This window comes from Manis pentadactyla, chromosome 4 (assembly GCF_030020395.1).
Source record: "Manis pentadactyla isolate mManPen7 chromosome 4, mManPen7.hap1, whole genome shotgun sequence".
In the NCBI taxonomy this organism is placed as follows: Eukaryota; Metazoa; Chordata; class Mammalia; order Pholidota; family Manidae; genus Manis; species Manis pentadactyla.
Genome location: NC_080022.1, coordinates 6,830,784 through 6,858,571, shown reverse-complemented (window position 1 = coordinate 6,858,571; position 27,788 = coordinate 6,830,784). Strand labels below are relative to the sequence as shown.

The 27,788-nt window shown below is 59.5% G+C and overlaps 1 protein-coding gene across 3 annotated transcripts; it reads right to left on the bottom strand.

Moving 5' to 3' along the window:
- Positions 1-256: 256 nt before the first annotated feature.
- On the bottom strand, positions 257-26,239 carry TMEM201 (transmembrane protein 201). 3 transcript variants are annotated; one of them, XM_036925268.2, is made up of 11 exons: positions 19,314-19,436; positions 19,052-19,115; positions 18,522-18,716; positions 17,144-17,320; positions 15,644-15,993; positions 14,787-14,990; positions 9,446-9,678; positions 6,668-6,739; positions 5,785-6,084; positions 4,856-4,993; positions 257-3,829 (listed from the first exon to the last, which is right to left on the bottom strand). In XM_036925268.2, exons 2-11 carry the CDS (start codon positions 19,055-19,057, stop codon positions 3,732-3,734), a joined length of 1,773 nt encoding a protein of 590 aa, XP_036781163.2. In that variant the 5' UTR covers positions 19,058-19,115; positions 19,314-19,436; the 3' UTR covers positions 257-3,731. The 3 variants fall into 3 exon arrangements, with proteins under 3 accessions (XP_036781163.2, XP_036781164.2, XP_036781160.2); XM_036925269.2 differs by having other exon boundaries at positions 19,052-19,119; positions 19,314-19,434; XM_036925265.2 differs by lacking the exon at positions 19,052-19,115 and adding an exon at positions 26,001-26,239 and having other exon boundaries at positions 258-3,829; positions 19,314-19,434.
- Between the last annotated feature and the right edge of the window lie 1,549 nt (positions 26,240-27,788).

The following is a 27,788-nucleotide window of genomic DNA, read 5'->3' as shown; positions in this document are numbered from 1 at the left end:
AAAAAATCAGCAGACCTTTTTCTGATAGAAAACTCAAGTGGAGCCCTGCAGAGACCTGTGGATGGTGCTGGGCATCCTGCCAGCCTCCCTTCACCCTCTCCCAGCTTCATCCCTGGAGCCTGGGGTGAAAATCATCTCTCCCCAAGTATTACTAGGAAAATTCCAATCTTCTGATCTTCCTTCCACCCCACCACGCAAGCTGTCCAGTAACCAGGAGGAGGTTTCTGAAGCAAAAGTCAGCTCTGGATTTTTGGAAAAGCAACTAGGTCATGTTCTGTACCTTTCTAGAATGCAACCAGACAGCACATATGAAAAGCTTTAGAATCTTGATAAACCTTTGGCAGAATGATTCAACTCTCAAGAATTATCCCAAGAAAAGCCTTAAATACAGAAGGTGTAGGTGCCTATAAATGTGCCTACCACCCTCCCAAGTATAAAAGCAGGGAGGACTGCTGCATGTTCCAGCCACTTGGCATAAAAGAAGGTAAATAAATCACGTCCCGTGCTCACGCGGGGAGGCAGCCTCTAAGAAGGGTGAGAGTGCACCTGACATGGAAATAGGTTCATGACGGTGTCAAGTGAGAAACGGTGACAAAACGCATACACAAAGATCCCATTTTTGTAAAAACTATGTATGTTGATATATACATTTAAAAAAAAGTAGAACACCAGTATTTCAGCTCTGGGGTAGTGGGGGCATTTTCTGTCTTGCTCAGCATTTTTAGATTTTCTACAATAAATGTATTTCCTTTTATAACAAAACAACAGAAGATGACATTGGTGATACACACACACGAGGGAGGGAAAAGTCCAACAGAAACACAGCTGGGAGCGCGAGTCTCCCCTCTTCATGGCACTGGGCTGGGGGAGCCCGGGAGGGGACGGGTGTGTGACCTCTGTGCCAGCTGAGGGTTCTCCCTGGACTCATACTGGCAACTGGCAGGGTTGTTGGAAGAGAAGGCTTCTAGGTGGGCTCCTTGGCCCACTGAGGTCAAGGCCTCAGAGGTGTTTGTGGCTCTGCTGTGGGAGGCTGGGCCCTGCCATCAGAGAGCCAGCTTCTGGGTGAAGGGTGACCCACCCAGCCCTGCCCCTTCGCCTCTGCCCTCAGGGTTTGGTTTAGATGGCCTGCCCACTGGCCTCGGAGAGGGAGGTGCTCATCTGTATCGAGGCCCCCTCTGCATCGTGTTGCGGTTTAACCAGCCCCAAAGCTGGGCCACTGAGCACAGTACTCTGCTTGCTACGCTGAGGCAGGCCCCTAGGGCCCCCACCATGGCTGCTGGCTCAGCGTGGGCCAGTCAGCATCCCCAGGTGCTTTCGCAGTACCCACCCTGCCAGACCTTGCTGGGCCAGCACTCAGCCCCCAGGCCCAGAAGCGGGCCCTCTGGTGCTCCTCGGAGCCAGGCCTCCTGACCCAGGCTAGGCTGGTGTCCACCTAGACAGGAGGGGGGCATCCTGCTGTGCACCTGGGGGTGCTGGTGAGGACCCCAGCTGCCAGGGCTCAGTCACATGGATGACCCTTGCTCCTGCAGCCCTGGGGCTGGGTCAGGGGCTGCTGGTTGGCACAGGCTTTTCTGAAGAGACAGCCCAGCACTGTGGCTGAGCCCTGCTCCTGGCAGCCCGTGCATCCCTCCTTCCTGCCCAGGCCCGGAGGTGCAGAGCAGGCAGCCTGTCTCCTGTGCAAATCATTAGCCCTCCTGTTGCCCTGCCTGGTCAGCACAGTGTCGTGTGGCCTGAGCTGTCCAAGCAAACAAGAGACTCGACAGACTGAGCTATGTTCAAAGGTTGGTATCTTTTTGGTTTCCATTTTTGCTATTGTAAAGAAAAATAAGGCTGTGTTTTTGTTTGGAAGAAAACGTAAGTAAACTCCTTCCCTGCCCAACCTCTCCCCTGTCCCTGTGGGGTGCTGGGACCCCTGGTCCTGGGGCCACAGTGGGGAGGGGCTGGGCACTTGGTTAGGGCTTCCTCAGGCCCAGAGAGGAAGGGCAATTGCAAATGGAGTTTGGCTTTGTTAGGCAAAAGATAAAATGAAAAAACTCGACACACATACCCACTATACAAATGGGGCCAAGGGACGACACCTCCAAGCTGGAACCATCTCTGGCAGTGGGACCCAGGTCCTAGCGCAGCCCCTGGTCCCCCAGGCTCCCCATTTTCTGGGGTGGGAGGTGGCAGGGGGCAGCTCTCAGGACAGGAGTTGGGGGAAGAGGAGGGGAAAGTCAGAGCAATCTCCTTCCCCACGTGGTAAAAAAAATTACTAAAAAAGCACCCAAAGCTTAAAAAAACTAAACCTCCCTGGTAGGGAGAACTGGGGACATCCTGCTAATTTATCAGCAAAATGCCTTACCTGGCAAAAATGTGTAGAAAAATAAAATTAAACTTTATCCCTGAATGACAGAGTAAAGACCCTTCCTCTGCCCTCATGACTCCCTTCCCCGCAAGTCTCAGAATTCACCAAGCCGGTGGCACAGACACGCACTGACACGCAGACACGGACCCACAAGCTCACACGGACATGCACCTTGCACCCACTGCCCCATAAACTGTGTCCAGGGCCCAGAGCAATGGGGATGGGGGCTCAGACACCAGAGACACCCGCTATCTCATTCCTCACAGCACTGTGAGGGTCCCTATGCCAGACTGAGTCCCTCCTTCCTCCCCTCGGGATTGGGGCAGGACCCCAGCGCGAGGGCAGGGGTGGAGCAAGGCTGCACTCCTGGTTGGAGGGGCAGTGGCAGGGACTGAGGAGAGGGGCATGGGAAAGCCAGCCAAGGCGGCCTGGACAGAGGGGTCACACTGAGCCCACGGTGACAGCAGAATCACAGGGAGGAAATCGGATCTCAGGGGAAGGAGCCCAGTTACAGTGGGAGGGCGGGTCCATGCAGGCTGCCGGGGCCTGTCTGCAGCACGGTGCAGGCTGAGGGGTCCACACGGCCCTGTGGACCGCGTGGGAGGGAGGGCCTGTAAGTGCCGGCCTGGCGATGGGCAGGGCGGGCCCTGGACAGTGTTCTCAGGGGGACTACTGGGGCTGCTGCCTGGAAAGGTCACCAGAGGTAATAAGACGGGGGTGCAGGAGGGCAGAAGGGACCCGGGTGGGGAGGGTGCTTACACTGGTCCTGAAGGCCTAACCTGGCCTCTGAGACCCAAGAGCTGTGAGGAGCCCTGGGCTGGGGACCCCGGCACCCGCCTGCCCACCTGGAAGAGCCAGAGGCCAGGCCTGGCCCAGAGCCAACAGGGAGGGAGAGAGGATGCCTGCCCTCCAGGGGGCCTGCCCAAGGAAGGGTCACTCTCCAGGCAGGGTCGAGGACGCATGAGCTGCGCTCCCTCCACCCCAGGGAGCCTGAGGCGACTGGTGGGACAGGAGAGTACAGTACAGGGATGTGATCAGAGCCCACGGCCACGGGGTCGGGGGGCGGCCGGCTCCTGCTGCAGTTACAGTAGTAGTGGCGGTCCTGCCAGGCAGGGCTGGACAGTGGCGAGGGGACCCCAGAGTCGTGCAGCCCCTCAGGGATCCCCGGTGTTGGGATCAGAGTGTCAGCACCAAACACACAACCGAGATCAGCCAGGGAGATGGGTGGGGAGGAGCGCGGCCTTGCAGACCACACCCAGCCCTGCGAGGCGAAGGCGTCGGGAGGACAGGACTCAGCCCAGCGAGGTCAGGGGCCCTGGAGAAGGGGCCGAGGCCCGCAGCGGCGGATGCGCGCACCCGGGCGCCCCCTCCTGGACTCGCCATGTCAGCGCAGGACCTGGTACAGGTAGGCCGACGTGAAGAGGGCGTTGGCAGCCAAGCTCATGGCCAGGAGGCCCTGGACCAGGGAGGGGCCAAAACGACCTTGAAGAGAGAGCGGAGAGACCCAGTTAAAGGTGCAGAAGCCAGAGGAGGAACCTGTGGGGGGTGTCTGGCTGAGGACCACCCCAGCTCGTCCCCGGCTCCCAGAGGCCTGCCCCCCGGAAGGAGCACAGAACCTGGGGCACTTGGTCAAGGCCTGCCTCTCTGAAGGTGCCTCTGCTCCTGAACTCATGCCACAGGCAAGGCAACAGGCTAGGGCTTCGTGCTCGTGCACCTTGGTGTGTGACAAGGCGTGACGCCACTCCAGACAGGAAATAGGGCTTCAGGGAGATGAGTACCCTGCCGGGCCTCAGAGGTGGTAAGATGCCAACTGGGCTCTGGCCACACCCCTAGACCCCACCTACTTTGGGGCAGCACTTGTTTCCAGTCAGCTCAGAACAGTCTTTCCAGGAAAACTCACTGTGTGCTTGTCCACCCATCTTTGACCAGGTACGTGTCCCCGTGCTCCCCGGGGGAGACTACCAGGTGCTGACTCCTGAGCGCTCACTACCTGCCTGGCACTTACAGACGCCGCCCTGCGGCGAGGAGCTGGGACGTGCGCCCAGGGGCCTGCAGGCCCTGCCCCCCTACCCCACCCCCGGGCCCAGGCCGTCCAGGCCAGCGCCTCCCCAGGGACTCGCTGGGGCGGGAACACTCCGCCTGTGCTGCCCAAGAGGGCAGGCCAAGGGCCACACGTGGCCACCAAGCACTTGAAATGTGACTGGTGCAGCTGAGGAGCTAAATTTTGACTGTTGATAAATTTTAACTCTGTTAAATCTGAACAGCCGCCTGTGGCCCAAGGCTCCTGTAAGCGTGCAGACGAGGACCCTAATCTGAGGGTGGGAATGCTGTCTGCTGAGTCACAGACTGGATCAGAAGGCACGGCGGGGGGGGGGGTCACCTAACCGTCCTGCTACTTGAGGGCCCTCGTGGGGTCTTTGTCAGGATCCCACAGACGAGGAGGTGGCGGTGGCTGCAGCCCATGGCCATCCCATGGCCCCGCCCTCCTCCTGCGCATGGGGACCAGACCTCTCCAGGCAGCGGCCTCCTCCATGCAGCCCCTGGTGGTGGTGTCCACCGCGCAGGCCGACGACTGGGACGAGTCATCCTCTTTCTTGACCGAGCGGCTGCTGCAGGCGCTGCCTCTTTCCGGCATGGACCTCATGTCTGCGGAGACAAGGGTGAGCAGTGGGTGCCCGCAGCAGCTCTACCTCCAATCCCAGGACAGGCCGCGGACGCGGCCCAGCCAGCCCTACCCTTCCCAGCCTGCACGCCCTCCTGGGCAGTGGGAGGCCAGGACCAGGTTCGGTTCCTGGCTGCATAGCTGCCACGAAGGGGCTGCTCTCAGGTCAGGAGCAGCAAATTTAAAGGCTAAGAGGGGCTGGTAGACGTCGACCGCCAATGAGCTTCCTGAGGGGCAGGCTGGGGGCAGGGAGTGCCAGAGGCTGCCTTGTGGGCCCGCACCCTGCCCTTCTTCCTGTCTGGCTAGGATTCAGGCCCAGGGCAGCCAGGTCTTCTGACATCATCAGAGACAGAGGAAATCCACACATTCATGTGAACGTTCTAGATTTTAAAGGTTGAGGCCTGCTTCACAAAATTTTTAAATGCTTTGCAGGACACCACCATTTGAGCAAAACAAAAGTATCTATGACCAGATACCATGCATGATGCATTTTTGATCCATCCCAAGGAGCAGAGGACCCTCTGTTCAAGGTCAATTACAAAAGAAGACAATAAAGTCAGCCAACAAAGAACAATGTCCTGGATCGTGTAAGGTCACCAGGAACCAGGCCGGGGGTGCCTAGAGCGGGAGTGGCCACACACATTTGGATGAAAGCCAGATAGGCCCTGTGTGGCCTCTTGACAGGTGTCCCCACCGCTGCACACTGACCACAGCCCTGCTCCCACAGCCCTGCTGGGCTTTCCGGCCTCCAAGGAGGGCGAGCAGAGGGTCGTACCCACAGCTTGCTTCACATCCTGCGCTGGCTGCCTCCGCGGGACCCGGGGCGGCTCGATGGGGAAGAGGCTGCCGTTGTGGGGCGAGTGGTCGTCTGAGCTGCTGGGGGTGTTGGGGACCTCCCCGGGGGGCGACGGGAACAGCAGCAGCTTCTGCCCCTGGAGGTTGAGGCGGGCAGGGCTGATGAGGGGCCTGCGGTGGCGCAGAGAGCCCGAGCTGGAGGCCACTGAGCCGGCCACCGAGGGCGCCGGGGACGGGAGTGGGGAGGCGGGGCAGCACCCCGACAGCAGAGAGAAGTAAGCTGCAGGGCGAGAGGATGGCAAAAACAGTGAGCGTCAGCACGAGGGTTTTCACTGTTACAGTAACACTTCCTACAGCTATTTTGTTCTTGGTGCTTTTCCTCTATTTCCCCAGGAAGAAAGACAAAGCTGCACAGGGACTGGGGGGACGGACTTGGGGACAGAGAGGATCACGGAGCCTTGGCCATGTCCCCCTTGCCCTGTAATTTCTGTCCAAAGTCCCTGAGAACTCTCTAAGCTGTAAGCAAAGCCTGGGTAGAAAGACTCTTGAGACTTACAGTCAGCTGACCCAAGGCCCGCTGAGCGCAGGGCTGAGCATCATCGCTGAGGAGGACAGCACTGTGTCTGACCCTAGAAACTACCACACCCATCTCACAGAAGAGGAAACCGAGGCACGGAGGCATCAGCCATCTGCCCAGGGCCGCACAGCTGGGTGTCTGGACAGGCCTCTGTCTGACTGCAAAGCTCGTGCTCCCTCGCTCTGCTGGTCCCCATCCCTCCAGAAGCTCACGCTTAACCTGGCCTGCACACTGCCCCCACCCAAAGTACCTCCCGCCACCCCTCAGGGCTCTCTGCTCTCCTTACCTGAAAAAGGGACCTCCCCAGGTCGGGACACCTGAGACGGTGGGCGGCTCCCACTGAACAGATACCCCGAGTCTGGAGAGGAAAGAGGAAGCGGACATGCCAGGCCTGTGCACACAGCCGCCCACCTCCTTCATCCCCCCCTGCTGCCCAGGCTGGCTGCTCTGAAATCCAGCCACGGTCATTTACAGCCTGTCATTCACATCGAACTTATATGAAAAACACAGGCTCTTAACTGGTTCCTCTAACTTCTGAGGTACGCCTGCCACCTTCCCATTTTGCAGATAGAGAAGCTGAAACTAAGACCCCCCACAGCCCCATGGGAAGGGTAAGCCCCTGGACCGGCTCTGACATAGCGTCCCTTGCCCTTCTTTCCCACAAGGCCCCGCCTTTCCGGTGATCTTGAGTCCCGCCTCCCCCATAACCCAGCACCTGACTGCCCCAGGAGCACGGGGCACACTGCCTCTTCCCCAGTCAAGTGTGCCCTGCGGGCAGGGACTCCACCACATGTACCCTACATGCCCAAGTGCCTAGCCAAGCTGGGTGTAGAAAGATCTGGCACCTGCCACGTGTCCTGTTTTAAGTGGCTGCTGCCCCACCACCCTTGGGGCTCTGAGGGGCACTGCTTGCCCCTTCCCACCACCAGGCCCAGGGACACAGACCCAGGTCAGCCCAGGCTGGGAAAGGGCAGCCACGTGGCCCAGGCACAGCTGAGCCCTTCCAAGAACCAGTTCTAGGGGTGGTAGGAGAGGTCTTCCAGCTGGGCATGGACTGTGGGATGCAGGGGTGAGGCCAGGACAGCTGAGGAGACGCAGGGATCTGGAACCTGGCAGCACCCGAGCCCCAGGCCACCAGGGCTTGAGCCAGGGACCCGTACAACCTTGTCCTCAACCAGCCCTGGCAACGGAGACCCTGGGCCCCCCACCCAGCACCGGACATTCTGAGACGAGCCTGCGTCTCACAAATCTGCTCAGTCACCTGGGACACGGCCCCTCCTGAGCCCTTGCCCCAAGCCTTGCAGGGTGACAGGGAGGCTGCCTGTTGTCCACTGTGGGCAGGAGACCCTGCCCCGAAGGCCTGCACTGACTTGAAAGCCTCTGGACTCGGCCGCCCTGGTTGGTGTGCACAGAGACCTCCCAGCGGTGCTCGGCCCGGGGCAGGACTGCTCCTGGCACCCTCATCAGTCTGCCCCGCCACCCCAAGTTCCACTCGAGCCACAGGGAACGTTAAGGGACATCTCTGCTTGGGTGAAAAGCAAACCATCCTGGTATCAACCTGAGTCACTGACAGGTTCAAAAACAAAGCAAGAGGCAGCCCTTCCAGAGCAGTGTGCACCTGTCTCCCCTGATGGCTGTCAGAGGGCCCCGGGACGTCTGCCCGAGCTCGGGCCCTGTGCTCACCTTGGGCCCAGACCAGCCCCAGCCCCACCCTGAAGGCCCTGCTGGGGAGCTCCAGAGAGCCCTCTTTTGGGGATGGACCCAGCTGGGCCTCCCAGCTGCCTGTGGCCAGAGCATTCCATGGTCCCCTAACTCTAGCTGTTGCTCATAAAGAGCCCACAGAGGCCCCAGGGCCTGAGTTGGGCCTGGTCTCAGCTGTGACTCGCGTGCCAGGGGTGGGGCTCAGGAGCTCTGTTGAACAACCATTCCCTAAGGAAGACAGGTAGCAGCCCCTCTCCCTTGGCAGCCATGGTGCATGCTTGGTTGCACAGAAATATCTGGAGCCAGGTGTCTGTGCCGGGGCAATCACACCCTCACTCTCACCCCAGACGCACCACTCAGCTCCAGCGCCACCTCCCCTGTGAGCGTCCCTCTGGTGCCATGACCCGCCCTCTACCTGGGAGGACACCTGCTTGCACACAAAGGGCCCCAAGGAGCCTGAGCTCAGGAGTCAGGTGACCAGGGTCAAAGCCCAGCTCCTGGCAGCAGCGGGACCCTGGGCAAGTCATGAGGAGCAGGTGCAGAGGGGTCCGAGGAGCTGCAGCCCTCACCCAGCACACCTGCTCAGGGGCTTAAATGAGATACTGACTGCACGTTACCAAGCCCACTTCAACCAAGATGCCCCCCACATTCTCAGAGGATGAGAGCCTGCTTGAAGCCACCCACCACCAGGCCTGGTTGGTGCCCAGGGAGCCAACCCCTGGGATACACTCCTGAGGGGGTCCCCCAGGCTGCTTCCCAAAGCAATGAGGGCAGCCACAAAACACTCACAGGGCTCCACATAGGAAAAAGGGGATTTAATTTACAATCGGCTTCCCGGGAAGACCCTGCCGGGAAAGGTGAGGGATAAGCCAGTTTCTCATGACAGCAACCAGACTTGGTCACACCAGGGCCCCTGTGTGGAAAGCACGTGACTGACCTGAACTGAAGCCCTGCCCCCTGGACCACACAGAAAGGCTGGAGGCAAATTTTCCAGCCCCCGGGGTCTCAAAAAAATGGGAGTAAGAATAATGGTAACAAGGGCATAAAACATGACCCCCAAGGAGCACGGAAGTTTCCCGATCCCTTCCGGAGGCTGCTGCCCTTCCAGTGCTTTAAATACAGCATCTCATTTCACCCTCCCAGCCATCCATGAGGGGCATTCTACTACTAGGCTCACTGTTCTTGAGGGACACTGGGGCTTAGAGTGGTTAAGTCCTTTGGCTAAAGGCAGAAGCGGGGACGTGCCAGGATTTAAACCCAGTTCCGCCCGTCTCTACAGCAGGAGCTCTGACCACCCTCCCGCATCTCCCCGCACCTCGCCCGCAGCCGGAGGCTCTGTCTGCGACGCCTGAGTGCCTCTTACCTGTTCGAGTCAGAGAGGGTGTGGTGCCCAGCGAGAGGGCCCGGCTGAGGCGGCCTGGCAGTGAGGAGGGCGGGGCCCGGCAGGGAGACCTGAACAGGTGCTGGTGGGCGAGCGGCGAGCAGCCGGGAGGCGTGGGCATGAACAGAGGCGGCGAGGAGCCCGCGGCACTCAGACAGGGGATGGCCAGGCCAGGGCTCGTGGGGAAAAGGCCGGCAGAGTCTCCTGGGAAGTACCTGCAAGAGCCCGTTGGGCACGGGAGAGAGGAGGAGGGTCAGCCCCGGAGGCCCTGCAGACGGCCTCCACACGGGTCCCGGCCCCTCTCCCGCCGTGCAAGGTGGGGCCTGAGTCGGGCCCCAGGGGAGGCGTGCATTAGTTGAAGCAGAAAAGCAGTCCCACCACATTCACGCCATTAGGAGCGGGTGGCTGGGAGGTGCCGGCGTGACCCACCCCTCCCTGCATGCCCCTCCACCCCCCTCAGCCTCACAGCAAACTGGCTCCACTACATCTCGGTATTAAAGTGACACTGTCGCCCTTGCCAACCTCACACCAACCTTTCACCTTGAAGCAAAACCGCCTAGCCCCATGCCAGCACTCAACAAAGACCAACAGCCTAGGGCTCCTCCTCGACACACCCCGCTCCGAGCCTGGAGCCTCCAGGCAGAGCCCCCTGCTCCCCAGGGCCCAGCTCTGGAGGCCCACTGCACGCTCCAGTCTGGACACTGGCCACTCCTCTAAAGCAGAGGGGGAGGTGACCAGGCTCAGGGATCCCTGGGAAGAGGCTCTCATGGGACACAAGCCAAACTTGCATTAAGACCCATAAATGATCACAAGGCTGCCCAAAAGACAGAAGGGGACAGTGTCTCTTTAACTCGAGAATGATCCAAATCACACAGTGGGACCCAGTGGCCCCACGCCAGAATGTCAACCATGCTTCTGATTAGGGCAACTGATTACAGAGGGTTGGGGACAGAGGCAGTTAATACATTAGTCCTCCCGGAGCTGCAGGAGGTCCAGCCTTACCTCAGTCCCCAGGGACCAATGAGCCCATGGGCAATGCTGGCGGCCGGGCAGGCTGGCTCAGGCCCTGCAGCAGACCTGGGGCTGTGCTAAGGTGCCCATCCCGTGCCCCTCACATGGCCAAACGCTCAGGGCACTTCTGGCTAAGCTACACTGCTCTGACATCCTCGCTATTTTTCACCACTGTCCCTTACTTCAGGCGAGTTTTGAGGAAAGCGAGGGGATCGGTTACTGCCTTTCTGGAGAATCATGATCTTTTTCATGCCTTCCAAAGCACCAGGAGGTCCCGCGGGGTTCAGAGCCAGGGCAGGGCCCAGTGTTTGGGGAACATGGGGAAGTCAAGGCAGGAGCTAACTGCGTGAAACCGCAGAGGGTCTGGTCAGGCTGGCTGGCCCCAGGCTGGATGTGCCCAGCTGCTGATCTGTTGCTGACGCTCCACCTGCTGACCTGTCCTGCCCAAGCCGGTCTGACATCCCCCTCCAGGCCCCAAGACACTTGGGAAAGTTCCACCTCTAAACAGAAGATAGCGTTTTGTATTCTCATTTTAGAATTGTGACACCATTTGGCAGGAAGGGGTCACCTTGGGGAACAGCCTGAGGTTAGGGGGACACTTCAAGCACTGTAGGGGCAGTGAAGGTGCACTGGGGCCTTTGGCCAACTTGCTCTGGTCCCACATGAAGCTCTGTCCGCTGCTGGGGCCTGTACCTCCCAGGGGACCCGAGTCTGTCGTGCGCATCAGCAGCCACCTGATGAGAGCAGAGCATGCCCAGTCCTTCTAGCAAGTGGCAGCGGGTCTCTTGTGCCGGGCTTCCTGTGCCCCCAACCCATCCCCAGTAATCAGCAAGTGAGAAAGAGGGTCCCAATCAGGCTGTAGGCTTCAGAGCTGGTCAGCAGGGCCCAGAAGCAGGGTCTTGCCAACTCTTGCCAAGTTTTTCCAGATCCTGCTCACCCCAGGGGCCACCCCAAGGCCTAAAACCAGAGTCTCTCATCCATTTGGCACAAGGGCAGTTTCCAGCCTTTGATGCCACTGTGGGTGCTGGCACCGAGGGGGAGATAGGTCTTTGGAATGCCCCTTCTCGCTGTGACACACGGCGACATCACTCAGCGAGCAGATTCCCTGCACAGCGCCAAGACTGAGCACTTCTACGACAGCAGAAGCCGCCCCCTGATCTCCACCAGGCCCCAGACAGCCTGCAAGGTGCCGATGCTTCCTTGGAGGGGGCATCCCCAGACCGCCCTCTGCCCTCAGAGCCCAGCTCAGACAGGTTCTCGGCCCAGACCCCATGTCTGCGCAGCCCCCCGGGTTAGGGAGGTCTGGGGAGGAGTCGGGCAGGTGTACTGTGTCCCATCTGACATCAAGGGCACATCTGGTCTTTTCTAGCCCAATGGCAGTCCCAGCTAGGGGCAGAAGGAGAGAAGACTACATTTCAAGCAGCAGTTTACTGACGTGGGAAGAGTATGACCCAGCTGGGCGTGTGAGGACAGCTGGGCCCTGGGCCGTTCTCAAACCTGACTGCACAGTCCCCGACCCCCACCACAGAAGCCTCTGAAGAAATGTGAAAGAAAAAACAAAAAAGACGTAGTACCTGGCGCCTACCGGTAGAAGCAGGGCCTGGAGGCATTTATTGAAAATACAGCATCAAAAACACAATGTCTACGGCCAGGACTTGTGGGTACAGTAATTGGGGAGGGTCACTAAGACAAGCATCCACAGTTCTACAACCAGAGATGGCCAGACGCTTGGCCAGTCAGAGAGAGAAAGGACACAGGCTCTGCCCGGGTAGGTGCGTCGAGGTGGTTTGCTCCTGGGCAAGTGCTACTGGAGGAGCCTGCCCAGCCAGGTGGGCACCCCAGACACGTGTACCTCCCTCATGTCTTGGGGACAGTTACCCCGACCCCGGGCGGTCTGAGAGTTGTCCTCAGTAGAGGGCAGAGAGGTCCCTGGCAGGGGAGACACATTCCCAGTTCAGCCACCATGCCAGCGGTGCTCACACGTCCTCAGCTGTTGCCAGGAACATCAGAAGGTGCCAGAAATGCTCTGAGTAATCAAACTTTAAGGGATAGATGGGTATATTTTAAAAAGCCACACAAAAATTTTCTAAAAAGGCCAGGAAGGCTTCCTCTGATGAGGTCCATTTCATGAGGGCGTCTCTCCATCCCCGCTAGAGGGCAGGACAGACATGTGCTCAGCAGAGGCTCCTGGCCAGCACGAGAGCTGGTTATGGTTGTTATAAATAATTTAACTTAAATACACACATACACACAGATGTCCTGCTTCTACTCAATGCCAAGAAAAGCAGTCACTAGCGTCACACTATCAGCTTCCTTGAGAAGCAGGCCACCCCGGACCCTGCCCCTTCTCTCTCTTCTCAGGCCGGCTGGGGGTGAAGGACCAGCGGGCACTCCCTACCTCCTCAGAGAGGCCAGCGGGCTTGCTCCTGGCCCAGCCGTGCCCCCAGCCAGGCAGAGGTCCTCCACCTGGCCCTCTACACAGAACAAGCTGAGCCTAGCCAGGCAGGGCCTTGTCTGAGGTGACAGAGCTCACCAGGGCAACTCCCGACCCACCCAGATGCCAAGGGCACAGGCTGCCACCCAATCACTCGGGCGAGTGGAGTGGGGCGGCCTCTCAGGACCCTGTGAACACAAGGATTCGGGACAGCGGGGCTTGGGCACAACTCTCCAGAGGGCTCTGTGAAGGGCCTGACCAGGGCACTCTTCCATCCAGGAACTGCCCCCTCAGGCTGCTAGTTGGTGCGCCCTGCTGAGAGTGACCCGCACACAGGTGTCATCTGCTTTTTCCCTCCCCGGGCTAAGTGTGCAGAGTGGAGGGATGGCACACTCAGGGCCACACCTGGCAGGAGGCGCTCGTGCGCAGGAAGATGAGTGCCAGGACACGTGGGCCCTGGCGGGAGAACACAGACACCTCTGGGCGGCCTCGTTTTGCCCCCACTGCTGCAGCCCTTGGCGACGGCCTTCAGGCTGACAACTTCCTCTGCATGTGGACGGTGCCCGTTTCCAGGGCACAGCCCACGGAGGCCGGCACTCAAGGGTCCTGCACAGGGGTCTGCCTTTTATCTCACAGAAGGTAAACTGAGGCCGGGAACAGCAGGGGCCTCGCCAGGGCGGGCCGGTGAGCAGGTGTGGGCCTCACACCGACCCTCCCCCTGGAGCAGTGACTGCGGGGCACAGAGCAAGGCTGAGGGCCTGTGGGCTCTGTGGCTGCCCACACAGAAGTGGAAAAGTAGGAGCCTTGGCATTCTCCATGAGATGCTCCGGGGGCCAGAAGTGCAGGGAGAGGCCAGAGAGGTGAGAAATGACCTAGCATCAGTGTGGGGCTGCATGTCCCCTTGGGCCCCTTCCCTGTGCTACCCGTGGGCAGGCAGAACTTCCCAGGCATCACACAGGGGTGAGTGGAGGAAAGGGAACCTCCCAGGCATGGGGCAGGGAGCAGGCCCCACACTGCCAGCTGGCTACGGCAGCCTTGGCCCAGGAAGCCTGAACCCTGGCCCCTGCCAGAGGGGCGCAGAGGGCACCTCCACCACAGCCTGGCTAAGGCAAACCCGGCAATCACAGGAGAAGCAGGATTTTCTGCTGTCTGCTTTGAGAAAGGCCTTGCCCCACAAACCCATGGTCAGGGCCGGCGTGGACCCAAGAACTGCACTCTCCATTCCTGGGGTGGAGGCTGAGGGATAATGGGGTCTTGGGAAGGCCTGGGAGCAGAGAACTGAGCAGTGGACCCAGGGGGCAGCCCTGCCTCCTTCTGTTCCACCGGCTCGGCAGGGCTGGCTGGGTAATGACCAGAGAAGTGATGTGGGGACGAGGTGGGGGCTCTGCTCCGGCCCCTGCTCTTGCCTGGTCTGTGCCGAGCAGCCCGAGTGGTCAGGCCATGTACCGAGGGCCCAGCCTGCAGCCACTGTCATCAGCCCCATGCCAGGGGCTCAGAGGAAGGCAGAGGGCGAGCAGCAGGCCCACATGCCACACCTCCTGGCCTCAGAGTAGGGCAGGGGGGACTGGAGTTGCCAGCAGGCCGCGAGGCACTGAGCTCCACCCTCAGGGTGGGGCAGTGGCGAGCAGCTAGAGGGCCCTAGGGGAGTGCCCTGGGCGGCGGAATGGCTTGGTGGTGCCAGAAAGGAAAGGGGGGCAGGCCCAACTCCTCAGGGAAGTGGAGGTGCTGAGCCAGACCAGGGGCTCGCCGCTGGGTGGGGCAGAAGTGAGGCCGGTAAGAAAGATGCAAGACAGAGGTGCCCTGCTTCAGGCTAGGGGCAAAGCTCGGGGCCTGTCCGTCCGTCTGTCCTCCCCCCGCTGTCACTGCTGTTTCTCTGACCTTCGGGGCCGGAACCTCCGTGGGCCTGTTGCCTTCCTTGTGGCCACAGCCGCCGTGAAGCCCACCAGGCAGCACAGGGATGTGGTGCTGAACTTGAGGGCGTCCAGCCAGTTGGGCGACGCAGCCTGCAGGTACTGCTCAGCCAGGTGCAGCCCCAGCAGCAGGGCCCACAGGCCAGTGGAGAAGGCGTCAATCCTCCGGAGCCTGCAGGGGTGAGCAGGGGAGGTGTGAGGGTCCCCCCAGCAGGGTAAGCCCCTCCCCAACCCGCCACCTTCACCCCACCCGTGGCCCTGCTTGGTTCACAGAATCCAGAGACGAAAGGAGAACAGGGGCCTCTGAATCCTGCTCCCAACACTCGCACGCTGTGTGACTCTGAGCGGGTCAGGGCTGGCCCTGGGCCTGTGTTCTGGTCTATCCAATGCCTGAAAAGCTCCCTCAGAGCCACCGGGAGGTGGTGTGGACCCAGGTCAGTACAGGGGCTGCAGCCCTTTCCCCAGGGAGGGAAGCAAGGGCCCATGGGCACTCTACTCGGCCCTCCAACCACCCAGGAGGTGGGTTACATCACCCAACACTGCAGATGAAGAGTCTGAGGCAGAGAAGCAGGCCATCTGGCCCCGTGGCCCCAGCAGGCAGCAGCAAGTGCCGGGCTGGCTCTGAGCACAGCTACTGCCCTAAGGAAAGTTATCTGTTTTCCTCTAGCCCACCAGACCCCCAGCCACCTGAAAAGAGGGACATCTTGTTCTGGCTACACCCTGGAGCACAGCCCTGGGCTGTGCGCCCAGCAGGGCCCCTTGGTCCAGTTCCGGGGCAGGACTCCAGGGTGCAGACCCCGCCCTGCCCAGCCCAGCCCCAAGCACCTGAGGCGGCCAGCCAGCAGCATGGCCAGCAGGCAAGCAAGCAGGCCCAGCGCCACAACGCCCATCTGGTGGCTCTGTCCGAAGGCCCAGGCCTCGCGCAGCTTCTCTGCGGTGTGCTCTGGCAGCAGGCCCAGCAGCTGCTGCCAGCCCTCGGCCCCAGGGGCTGTGCCACTGTCAGGCATGGCAGAGCCATTGCCCCCAGGTGGCAGGGCTGGGGGCAGGGTGGTGCCCGGGACAGAGGAGTTGCTGGTGCCATACAGCGCGATGGTCAGCAGGAAGGCACAGGCCAGGAAGGCGAGGGCACGGAGCACGATGACCTGGACCGGGGCCTTTGCCGCAGACGAGAAGCTCTGGGGGCAAGAGAGCCTGGTCAGCGAGATGGCCGGAGACCCCAACAGCCACTTCCGCCCACCGTGCACAAGGGTCTGGCCAGGGCCCCCAGCGCTGAGGACCACCTAGTCCCCAGTGATCAGAGACACCGTCTTTACTGCACCCTAAACTCTGACGCATTCTGGGCTTTGCTGGTGGGTTTATCACCGTGTTCCACTGATTTGCGTCACTCCTGGGCCTCTGCCCTGCAGTGGCAGCTTTGAGTGGAACGGGGTACCGCTCCACCACATTCTTAAAGAAACCTTTTGATACTATGGTGACCCATTCTTTCAAATATGACTTTCAATCATTTTGTCAAGTTCTCATAAAAAATTCCTATTGTGATTTTCACTGGAATTGTAGTAAAGAGGTAATGCTGGCCAAAGTAAAGTTAAAAAATACAGCGTTAAGCTGATCAGTCTAGGAACAAGGCAGTGAGAAAGAAAACCCCAGGCCAGAGCAACCCGCTGTGCAAACATGGGCACGTGGGCCAGTGGCTTGGGCGTGTGGTCAGGGGCCTGACTACAGACTGGAAAACCACACACCAACTGGACACAGCGCATTTCTAAGGATCTGAAGGGGTGGTTAGGGATTTCTTTTGGGGGGAGGTGGTTTTTATTTCTACATTCACTTGCTGCTGTGTTGTTCTTAACCAGAATATTCCACTGACTGTGTATACAGTGACAAAAATTAGTAATAGTTTTAGCCACAGTCCTGGGTTCAAGTCCTGGTGCCACAACACACCATCTGCATGGTCCCCTGCAAGCTACCGAATCTCCCTGAGCTCAGTTTCCACAGCTCCTGAGAAGCACCCGGAGAGCTATGAGAAATGAACACAAGCGTCAGGAAGAGCCCAGACGATGAAGCACCAGGCAAACATCCCTGATCCAGCATGTAAGTGACAAGGGCATCACAACACAGAGCCACTGTTCTCGGGACACCTGCCTGAGCGTTAGCATGAGGGTCCTGGGGACAGGCTGGGAACGAGGCCCACAGGGAGAACGTTGCCTCTGGAAAAGGGTATCAGCTCTGAAGAGCTGCCCTCTGGTCCCTGGGGCCTGTTCTGAGGGGATGTCCTGCTCAAACTCCAGGGCTGTGGTGCTTCCGGGCTTAAGGACGCCCCGCTCAGACCTGCATGTGAGCCTGGTCTGCCTCCCGGCACTTGAACTGGTGGCTGAGCAGCAGGGCGCGCAGCTGGCGGTTCTGGTGCTTGATGTAGTACTCGACAGCTGCCTGGCACGGGCGGCACAGCTTGTACATCTGCTCCAGGTGGTGCCGATACACCTCGATCTCCTCGTCGTACCTGCCCTGCACAGGGGCACAGAGGCTCAGGGTCCTTGGAGGGTGACTGAGGCTGCCCCTGCCTAGAGCCGGACCTGGGCTCACTTACAAGTGGGGTGACTATGGCCAAGTTGTCCCCACCTTGAACCAGCTTCCTCTGCTTCCCAACAGGTCAAAAGGCCTACTGCCTGAGAGATGTTGGCTACTGGGAGTAAGGGCTAGCCCAGAGCCCAGACACAGCAGGGGACACGGCACAGGGGGCACGCTAGCCAAGTTCTGTTGCTCCACAGGATGCACTTGGAGGCCAGGAGCTCAGGGCGTGGTCTCCAGACTCCAGAGCCATAGAAGGTCACACTGGCCTGGCCATACCTGGACACAGGCAGACAGACAACCCAGACAAAGGGCTGCCCTCTTCTTAAGCACAAGGGTCCAGAAAACACTAGAGAGTCACAGCTGGGCCAGGGCCTTAGTGGGAGCTGAAGGTCCTCTGGGCTCCAGGAAAAATAGCCCAGAACATTTGAGTACCACCCATCCCCACCCAGAGATGTAGCCTCTCCCTCCCTATATCCAGGGGAGCCAAACGGTCCAGTCTGCAGCGGCCAGGAGGGTTATCAGCTGGGACCAATGTGCCAAAAAAGCCACCCTTGGTTGGCAAGTCATACGTGGCCCCCTTCTTTCTGCAGACTCCCCATCAGTCCTGCCTGGCCTTAGGCCACCTCCTCGCTATCCTTCTCCCTCCTTCCCTCCTGTACTGGGCCTTGGGAAAGCCAGCGTCTCCGGACCTCTGCTGGGGTCTTCTTCTAAGGTCATGGAAACCCTGCCTGGGCAAGGTCTGGGCAGGTGGGCTGAGCTAGATAACAAGGCTGCTGGGCTCCACGGCAGGCCCCGGAGAGGTGAACTCCTGACACCAAGCCGCTCAGCAGCACCCACCGCCCTTCCTCTCCCAGAGGCTGGGACCACCCTCCACTGACTCCGGAGTGTGTTACTCAGCCAGCCGGCAGGCAAAACTGACACAGAGGAACTCAGGAAGGATGGGTCCACAGGGGCCCTGGAGGAGCCCAGGCCCCTCCCTCCCCTGCCCAGGGACAAAGCCTTGGCCTGGCAGGCACTGGGGTTGCCAAGATGCTCTCAGCATGGAGCCCCACAGCAGCAGCCATGAGCCAGAGGGAGTGAGAAGTACTCCATCTGAGATGGAGATAATACCTCCTGGAATGGGGGGCCCCCTCACCTCGTCACGGGGCGTGAAGGCAGCCAGCTGCTTGATCTTGGTGGTCTGGTGGTGGCTGCACCGCCTGCAGAGCAGCACCTGGCTGCTCACCCACTGCCGGGGCTGTGCCGGGGTGCAGGGGCTGGGCGTGCTGCTCACCACATGGTTCAGGTGCTCCAGGTACTGGGCAGGGATCGGCTTGTTGTAGTCGCCATTCTGGGGAGGACAGGACCCGAGTCAGTGGGAGAGCCCAGTCCCAAGGGGCGAGAGAGCCTCCTCGGCTGGCTCAGGCCTGGGGCCCCAGAAGTGCTGGTGGATCTCAAACACCCCTTTCTTTACACGCAACAGCAGCAGCTTTTTTCCCAAAGTTCACGTGGAACCCCAAGAGGCAAGGGGCTGGGAGTGTAGCCCGCCCCCCATATCCATCTCCACCTGGTGTCACTCCTTTGAACCCTACAGTGCTGGGGAACTCAGCCTGCACCCCGAGGTCTGGGCAGTGCCTGCAACTGGCCTGTGGGTCTGTGAATAAAGCTTTCTTGGACCACACCCACGTGCATTCACTCAGGAGTAGCTGCACCAGAGAACACATGGCCTTCTGCAGAAAACCGCTGACCTCTGTCTAGGGCAAAGCAGAGATTGGGCTTCAGAGGCAGAAAGATCCTGGGTTTGAACCCCAAGTTGCCCATTTTAGTGGTGTGACTTTAGGTGAGTCACCTCAGCTCCCAGAGCCTATTTCCTCCTCATCAGAGGAAGGGTACGGGGGCTGGGCTGCAGTGAGGGGTGAGCCCAGCAGCCCCAGGCCGGGGCCCTCACCTCCTGGAAGCCGTTGTACTGCTCGCAGTGGGGGCAGTCCCAGCAGTTTCGGTTCCCGTAGGGCACCACTGTGTCGTGGTTGCAGAACCAGCAGTTGACGATGGTATGTGTGGGCTTCATTCTATGGACAAGGAAAGAGTGGAGTCAGATCAGAGACCTCTGCCACCTGCACAAGGAGAGAGCAGGGAAGCGAGTGGGCAGTGGGACAGGGGACCCAGAACTGTGGACGCAGACAGCTGGAGAGGGGACAATGCCACAGGGCGCGGACCTGGGCCTGTGCTTCCACCGGGAGGCCCAGTAAGGGAGCTAAGGCATATCCTTGGCCCTTCTTGCAAAGCTCCCTCCCATGCCCTCGAGGCAGCTGGAGACTTACCAGCTCCCTTGGCTCCAGTGTGTCCACATAAGAACCTAGGGCCCGCGGCCCCCAGTGGGCTCAGGCTTGGGAGCGACAGGGCCCAGGGCTGGCCATGCCGCGGGGCTGATAGTGACCAGGCTCTTGGACCACCCTCCAAGGCCTGCAGACCCCCGGGCCTATCCCAGGCTGCAGAAATGATGCTCCTCTGGGAGATGGGAGATTCCAGATGGAATGAGCCTCCTGTGCTTCACAGAAGAGGACCCAGGAGAGGGAAGGGCGGGGACTAGAGACAGCTGCTCAGCTTGGGCCAACCCTCGCTGGAAGAGGGGACAGGGTGGGTGGGCCACAGAGGCCCTCCTCCACCACACATGACAGGTGGAGCCTGCAGGATAATCCCGGCCCAGACACTGGGGCATCTGTGCTCTGGGCCCCTCCATCCATCTCCCTGGCTGTGTGTGTGTATGAGGGCAGCAACTGCCAACAGATCCCTCCAGCCCTGGAATCCAGAAACAGTGTGGGCAATAGGTGGCAGCTGCTCCAGCCCTTGGGGTGCTGGCCTCACTGCTCCTGTCCCCAGGCCACCTCCCAGGCCAGCTCTGGGGATACCGCCTGGACCCCTGCTGGAGTGGGCAGCCATACCACACACAGAGTGGAATGAACCCATGTTTCCGGGAGCCAGAGTCCCTGCTCTGCCAACTTCGGGATGCGAGCCCCAGGAAGGCCCTGCTCCCAGTCTGGCAAGCATCTGCAAAGTGCAGGTGATCACAGAACCCACAGAGCCTGCGTGCTACAACGACCCAACGACATGAGACACACGGGTGCTTTGCAAAGAGCCAGCTGTCACTCTTCTGTCCCCAGGCCTGTCAGGGACCTGGAAGGAAGGTCAGCCCCTGGGAAGCAGAGCTCCTGTTCCTGACATGGCAGCCGTCCCCTGGACCTGCCCCTCCGCTCCCTTCCACCCACTGAGGGCAGGTTATGAAAGTTCTCCAAGTCTCAGTCTTATCACCTGTCTACTGGGGACAAGAACACGTGCAATGCGGGAGTGCCCAACAGTTCCTGGTCTGAAAGCCCAATAAATGGTAGTTATACAGGGTGGGCAGGGAGAGAAGGCCTGGGCAGGGGAGAGGAGACAAGACTCATTCATCCTGCAGGGAGGCCCAGGGTCCTCAGAGGCCCCTGGACCACCCCACAGCCACAGCCCCACACTCCCTGCCCCAGCTCAGGCCAAAGCCTCCCTCACAACAAGGGACCGCCACATCCTGTCACCCGCATGGAGCCAGAGGACAAAGCCTAGGAACAGCAGCGCCGTGCGGCGCAGCGCTGAGGTCACAGGTGTGGCCCTTGGGGAAGTCATTCTATGTCCTGGAACCTTCACTTCCTTCTCCATGGAAGTGGCCGATGGGAACAACAGCAAGCTCTGCCTCCGGGAGAGGCTGTGCAGAGGATCAAATGGGAGAACCTGGGAGAGTGCGGAGCCTGGCAGGAGGCGCAGGGCAGGGTGACAGCCACACTGGGCTTCACGCAAAGAGCAGGGGGAGGAAAGGAGGTGGCAGCCAGCTGTGGCTCGATGTGCGGAAACCTGCTCTGCTGAGAGGCCAGCACTTGGCTTTCTCTGTATTAACTTGTACCGGTGTGTTGGCTTCTTTATAACAGCGCACGGGGGCACGTCCCAGTGGGTGAAGACGCAGGCCTAGAAACCGCTCTCCTCTGCCCCTGGGGCTCCTCCATCTTCATGCCGGCCCCACAATCCATTACCCCAGCCACCCGGCCTCTGGAGGGAAGCCAAGCAGAAGAGCCAGCAGCCTGTGAATCAAGGGAGAGCCGGGAATGGGAGAAAGTTCTCAGCCCGGGGACCAATGGTGGGAGAGCGGGAACCCGGCTGCAGTCCAGGGAACCTGCCACACAGCCCCTCCCGCCCCAGGAAGTCATCGTTTCCACTCAGGATCTCAGCTCCGTTGCCAGGGAAATGAGCCTGGCCTGAAGAGGGTGGCAGGGAGGGGAGGTGGGGCATTAGCCTGGTCCCCACAGCCAGCAGCTCCCTGGCTCCTGTCACTCCCAGCCCCTGGTAATCTCTGCCAAGGGCGGGGGTCCTCTCTGAGAGCAGCGGCCACTCACCTTGCTTGGCCAGGTGGGGGCCCAAATGCCAGAGTCACCTCCCACAGCTCCTTTGGGGTGAGCCCAGGAAGGGTCCTCGGGCCTGAGAGAGGACAACAGACAGGGGAAGTGCAGGGAGCTGGGTGGGAACTGGCTCCCCACCCCAAGCTCCGGGGGAGACATGGCCTGGGCCGCACTGACCTCCCAGCTCACTGTCCTGGCTCTGGGCCTGCACGCACCTCTACCAGGCCCCGCGCAGGAGCTTGTGGGTCCGTCTCCCCTGAGCCAGCCCAGTGGCAGTCCTGCAGGTGCTCAGGGAAACGCCCCCAGTTCTCCTCATGAGCCCCTCAGTCTACAACCGCCATCCCCATAGAGGTTCTAGGACAAACTGTTCTTAGGGGCACACAAGGCAGAATGTCCCTGTAGTATGGGCAGAGTTAGGTGGGCCCTGGCCAGGACGCTTCAGGAGGAAGGTTGGGCTCCAGTGGGTGGGCGGAAAGTCTTTCACCCGGTTCCTGCTACCTGCCTGCTGAGCTCCTGGGCTCTGCTAGGGCCAGAGGAGGCCGGAGGCAGCCAGAGCAGGGTGAGCTCCTCTGGAGGAGCGGGGCAGCTGCGTGCTCTGGACCCACCCCTCCACAAGCCCTGAACACACACTGGGGAAAAAAGATGCGAACGTGTCATTAACAGTGTATCACCCCATCAGCCCTGATGATGTTCAGCCAAAACAAAGCTCCTGCTCTGACATCCCTGCGTTCCCATAGTTGGGGTGAGGGGGTGTCTGTTCTAAGAGTGAGCCCGTACTCTGAGGGCCGGGGCTCCGGATCATGGCCAGGACTCTGCCAGGGGTTGGGCACTGCCGCGAGCCCAGTGCTATGCCACCTGAAGGAGACAATGGATGGGACTCAGTCCTGTGGGGGCTCAGAGACTGGGCGCGGCCAATGTGAACCAGTCTCCACCAGGTCTGGAAGCGCCCACATTCCAAGAGGGGCTGGCACATAGCTTGGGACCCAGCTTGTGCGCCGGCCTGGTAGCATCTGGAATACGGTCTCTCTGAGTCAGGCTGGTTCCCTCAGGGGCCAAGAGGTCGCTGCAGGCAGGGCCCCAAGAGGACATATCAGGAGGGTCACAGGTGAGGGGGTCCTTGCTGGATTCCCAGGTAGCTCCTCACTTGTCCTCTGGCAGGACATGTTCTATCCGGCTGGAAGAACAGAGGTGATGGGGGCCCCACAATGCGACTGAGTGTCTCCAGGGCCCAGCAGGTCTCTCGGCCTCCTACCCAGCCTCCAGGCAAACACACTTAGGTTCACAGCAGTCCTGCCAACGCCAAGTGGAGAGCCCCGAACCCACCTCTCTGGGAACAGACCTGGCCTGGAGTGGGCTGCTGCCGTCATCCACCTCCGTGCCGCCCACATTTACTGAGCACATGCTCGGCTTGCAGGGAGGCAGAAATGAGCCAGGCTTTCCACTTCTGACCTGGACACAAACAACGACCTCACAGGGCAGCTGGTGACACATGTCACCTGAAAGAAGCCAACAAGGGGAACACTTGCTGACACCCGAAAGAATGGGTTTGCTAGTCAGCAGGGCAAAATGAGCAGATGGCATTCAAACAGGAGGGACTATGGGCAAAGGAGGGGAAGGACCCCCAGCCTGCATCCAGGGAGCTGCATCCCTCAGGCAGAGGGCACAGCACCAGGAGGGCAGGAAACAGGGACTATGGATGCCAGGACCAGGCTCTGCTACTGCTCCCAGGAGGCTGCATCCCCTCTGTCTCCAAACACCAGAAAGAACACCATCCAGTGAACACCTCTGGGAGGCCCGCAAGGTCCCCAGGAGGGTGTGTTGGCAGAAGGATCCTGGACACAGTGCTGAGCAGCAGAGTCTGGGGTAGGCACAGGAAGCCCCATGCATGCCTGGAGACAGGGTGAGCAAGCCCAGGAAAGTAAACTTTGGGCTTCCGTGTGGGGCCGGTGCTGACAGCAGCAGCCTCCATTGCTGTGGGGAGACAGCCAAGGCTTGGTGAGGCTCCGGTGCCCAAGGCTTGGCGAGGAGTTGAAGGCCTGGAGTGAGCCTGCCGTTAACAGCGGGGCACCGAGGGCAGGAAGCCTGCCCTCTCCAAGCTTTCCTTTTCTCATCTGTAGAATGGGTTTCATGAAGTGGCAGCGTGCAGGTGCTTCTGTGTATCATCAGCACTGAATCACTGAAAATGATGGTCAGGAGGACGCCTCTGGCAGGAGGCTCTGCCTACATTGCAGCCTCTCAGAGAAGTGCACGCCCACCCCGCCGCTCCGCAGCCAGTCTTCCTTCCACGTCCTACCACCATCTCTGTGCTAAATGCACACTTTCTGCTTTCCCTCAGCAAACCCCACCTGGCCAAGCTGCTTTCCAGAAACAACCTTTCTCATAGGCCCTCCAGAGGGTCATTTAAAACCCATGCTGTTGTCAAGCCAACATCCTTGCTGTCATAGCACTGTCTGCCCTGGAGGGGGAACGCTCAGGCCTGAGGGGCTGCCTCTGCTTTCGAACTGTGACAGTATTCAATTTATGAGTCCCAGACAAAAGACAACCTCCATGAGAATCTCAGAGCGTCCTGGACTGGTCTTTCTCAGCCCAACCAACAGGTCCTAAGTGTTAAGGCCTTCCTGGTACCCTCCTGACTCCTGCAAACCGGCATGCCAAACACTGCACGTACGCCCCAGACTCCTATCTTCAGGAGAAGAAAAGCTGCGGCTGGCAGCCCAGGAAGGGAGGCAGGACTCCTGAGAACAGCTGCAGCAGACTTGGGAGGCACCGTGAGCAAACCCAGCCCGAGTCCAGCCATGCTGAACACAACTGAGGTGCCGCAAGGCTGGGAGACAATGCCTGGCCCAGGCTCTGATCCTCGGCGGAACACTCCCCACCCTGCGTTGACTGGTCCAGGAGACAAATGGGGCTCTGGATCCACTGCTCCTGTCAACATGCTCTGGGAATCCGAGCGAATCACAGCACGCCTCTGCACGTCCACTCCCTGGCATATAAAACGACCGGTTTGAACCAGCTGGCGTTGCAAGCCCCTTAAGCTTCCAGAAATTGGTCAGACCTGGAACATGGAGACGCCTGGGTTGTCAGGGACTCCTTGTATCAGGGGCTCCTTCAATCCCTGGCTGCTCTCCCTTGGGAGCCACCCCCTCCTCAGCCTGCCAGTCTGTCTCATCCTGCAGACACAGCTGATGTCCTCCCACCCCTTCCTCCTCCAGGAAGCCTGTGACTCAGTCGCCCTCATTTCTTTTCTCCTTCAGGAGCAGGACATGGGGGTGGTGAAGAACCAGGTTCAAATCCCATCTCTGAGACCTGCTGCGGAGTGACTGGGGCCAAGTTCCTTTGCTTCTTCTACCTAAGATCTGAGCTTTGCACGTCAGTTGCTGAAGCTACAAACCCATCCATTCTGTGCCCAGCATGTTCTCATATCTTCATCATGTTCCCAGGGAAGCTGGATAGATGGGGAAACAGTTGGGCTGCCCCTGAGGCCCTGCTGGAACAAGAGGCCATTAAGCTTTTATTCCTTGAGAGGCCAGCTCTATGGGGCTCAAAGTGATCTTGAGGGTCAGGGCTGGGGCGGTCCTTAAACATCAGCAGCAGTCCCAGCCCATTTTAAATCCCTCTAAAGCATGTCAGGCTTTCCTGCTCTTGGAGGCAGTACAGCCCAGGAGTTAGTAACGCAGGTGCCAGGACCAGGCTGCTTCTGTTCACACCCTGACTCTTCTAATTAATAACACTTTATGTAGTCCTTTTGTCCCTCAGCTTCCTTCTCTAGCGAAAGGAGGGGTTGTGACTCTGAAGTGGGCCAGTGTGAGATTAGGACGCCCGAGACGACGTATGCAGACCAGAAAGCGCCAGCTAGTTCACGCAGTCCCAGAGCGCCCTGACGGGGGAGCACGCTGCAGGCGGAAACAGCGCAGCCCGTGTCCGCTCCGTCCCCGCCCGCGTGCTCGGCGGCCCGCGACCCTGTGGCTCGCCCGCACCGGTCTGTTCGGGGACGAAGTTAGTGGTCCACGCGCTGGCCGCCCCGCCCGCCCCACATTCCGGGGTCCCCGGATCCGCTCCCGACTGAGGATTCCAAGTGCGGTCTTCCTTCGGGGATGGGCGCCCAGGCGGGCCCCGTTGCGACGCGGCAGCCTCGCGGGGCAGGGAGGCGGCGTGCGGGCCCGGGGCCGGCCGGGGCTGCCGGCGGGCTGAGGCCGCGCGGCCCGCGCACTCACCTCCGCGCGATCCGGTAGAGCAGCACGCCCGCCGCGGCGCACGCCGTGACTCCCAGGCCTCCAGCCAGGCCGGCCGTTGGGCAGCGGGCCAGCAGCGCGCTCACTCCCTCCATGGCTCCCCGCGCGGGCGGTGAGAGGAGGCGGCAACAGCCACAGTGTAGGGGCCGAAGGCGCAGGAGAGACGCGGGTGGCGGCGCGCGCCTCCCGGCGCCGTGACCTTCGCCGCTTTGTAGCCGGCGCTGGCCCGCCCCTTGACTCGGCGCGCTCCCGGCGCGCAGCCAATTGGGGCGCGGGGCGAGCCGGCTGGGCGGGGTGCCGGCGGAAGCCGCAGCGCAGGCTCGACTGCGCCCTCCCGCGGCCGGAGGTGAGAAGCGGCGCGGTCCCTGGCTCTGCGCCCTCAGCTGCTGCCACATTCCCCGGGCCCCTCCCGCAGACATGCTTAGCATCGGGCTGTTGGTTAACTAGTGCTGTCTCCCCAACGCCTAGCCCCTGGTTAACTAGTCCTGTCTTCCCAACGCCTAGCCCCGGCAAGTTGCAGCTCCTGGAGCTACTTCCATGGACGCCACCCCAGTGGTCAAGAAATTAGTTTATAGACACATGAAGGCCCACCGATAGCGAAGAGGTTGAATAAGTCATGGGTCACCTGTACTTTGGAATGTAATGCAACTATTAGAGAATGCCAGAGCTCTAAGTATTGGCCTGGACGGATGATACACTGTTCACAGAAAAGCAAGAAGCACACTAATTTTTATCATACCTAAGCTGAAATAAACTTCTATAATGGGTGTGTATGAAGGAAATAGAGGGTGGTAAGCAGTGAACTGCAATTACCTCGGGGTAGAGCTCTTAGAGGAGATTCACTTCATATAATTGGTTTAGTATTATTGGTTTGAGCTAAATTACTTTTAAAGCTGAAAGAAAAAAAAAACTAATGAGAAATATTTGCATTTAATTACACTAGACGTCTCAGTGTTTCCATTTCCAGTGTTTTCTGCAGGGTCAATATTAAGAGTTCTTACTGTCCTGGGAAGTGATGGGTTTAGTAGGAAGTTGGTTATTTGCCTTGGCTTCCTATTGGCAGTTATTCTAGTCATGTTCATTTACTAGGAGCTGCACAGGGACAGGGAGCAGGCATGAAACTAGGGGGTGGTTAGCTTCTGCATTGAAGCTCCTTTCTTGGAAGCAGGTGTCATAACAAAGGACTTTACTTCAATGCGTTGCTTCCACCACAAATGAGCAGCCAAGCTTCCTTCGAAAGGTGTGGTGTTGTATTTAAGTACCATTCTCTTTCCAAGGAGTCAGTCTCTGCATGATGTCGCACCCCAAAGAAGGAGGGGTCAATGATCTACATGGACAAAGAATGCACACAACAATTCTGTCCTGGGCAACACTGGGATTAAGCTCACCTTCCTCAAGGGTAATGCCCATGGAATCCTAAACCTTCAGTGAACCGAATGGAATGCTTTGTGGGACCTGAGCTTTGGAGTCAGATCATTTCAGACTCAGATGCCCCCTCTATCTTAAATTCACCTATTCAACAAGCAGTATGAACCCACTATCAGTCAGTTTACTGCTTGCCATCTCTGAGACCTTAAGCAAGTCATGTAAAGCCTCTGAGCATCTCTTATTTGTAAAATGTGGATTAATAACTGCCTTGCAAGGTCATCCGAAGTAACTTTTATGAGAAATTGTGTAATACCTTGCATAATGCTTGACACTCAATGGGTTAAGCAGTGTGGGTTTTACAAGTCTAACTATACGACTTCTTAAAAACAAAGTAGACTTCTT

Bases quoted from the DNA above. Each gene is read 5' to 3' on its own strand.
- TMEM201 (XM_036925265.2), bottom strand. From the start codon at position 26,113: ATGGAGGGAGTGAGCGCGCTGCTGGCCCGCTGCCCAACGGCCGGCCTG. The intron at 19,435-26,000 runs GTGAGTGCGCGG...CCTTGTCCATAG, and splicing joins CTCTACCGGATCGCGCGGAG to AATGAAGCCCACACATACCA. The intron at 6,085-6,667 runs GTAAGGAGAGCA...CTCGCCCTGCAG, and splicing joins TGGGGAGGTCCCTTTTTCAG to CTTACTTCTCTCTGCTGTCG.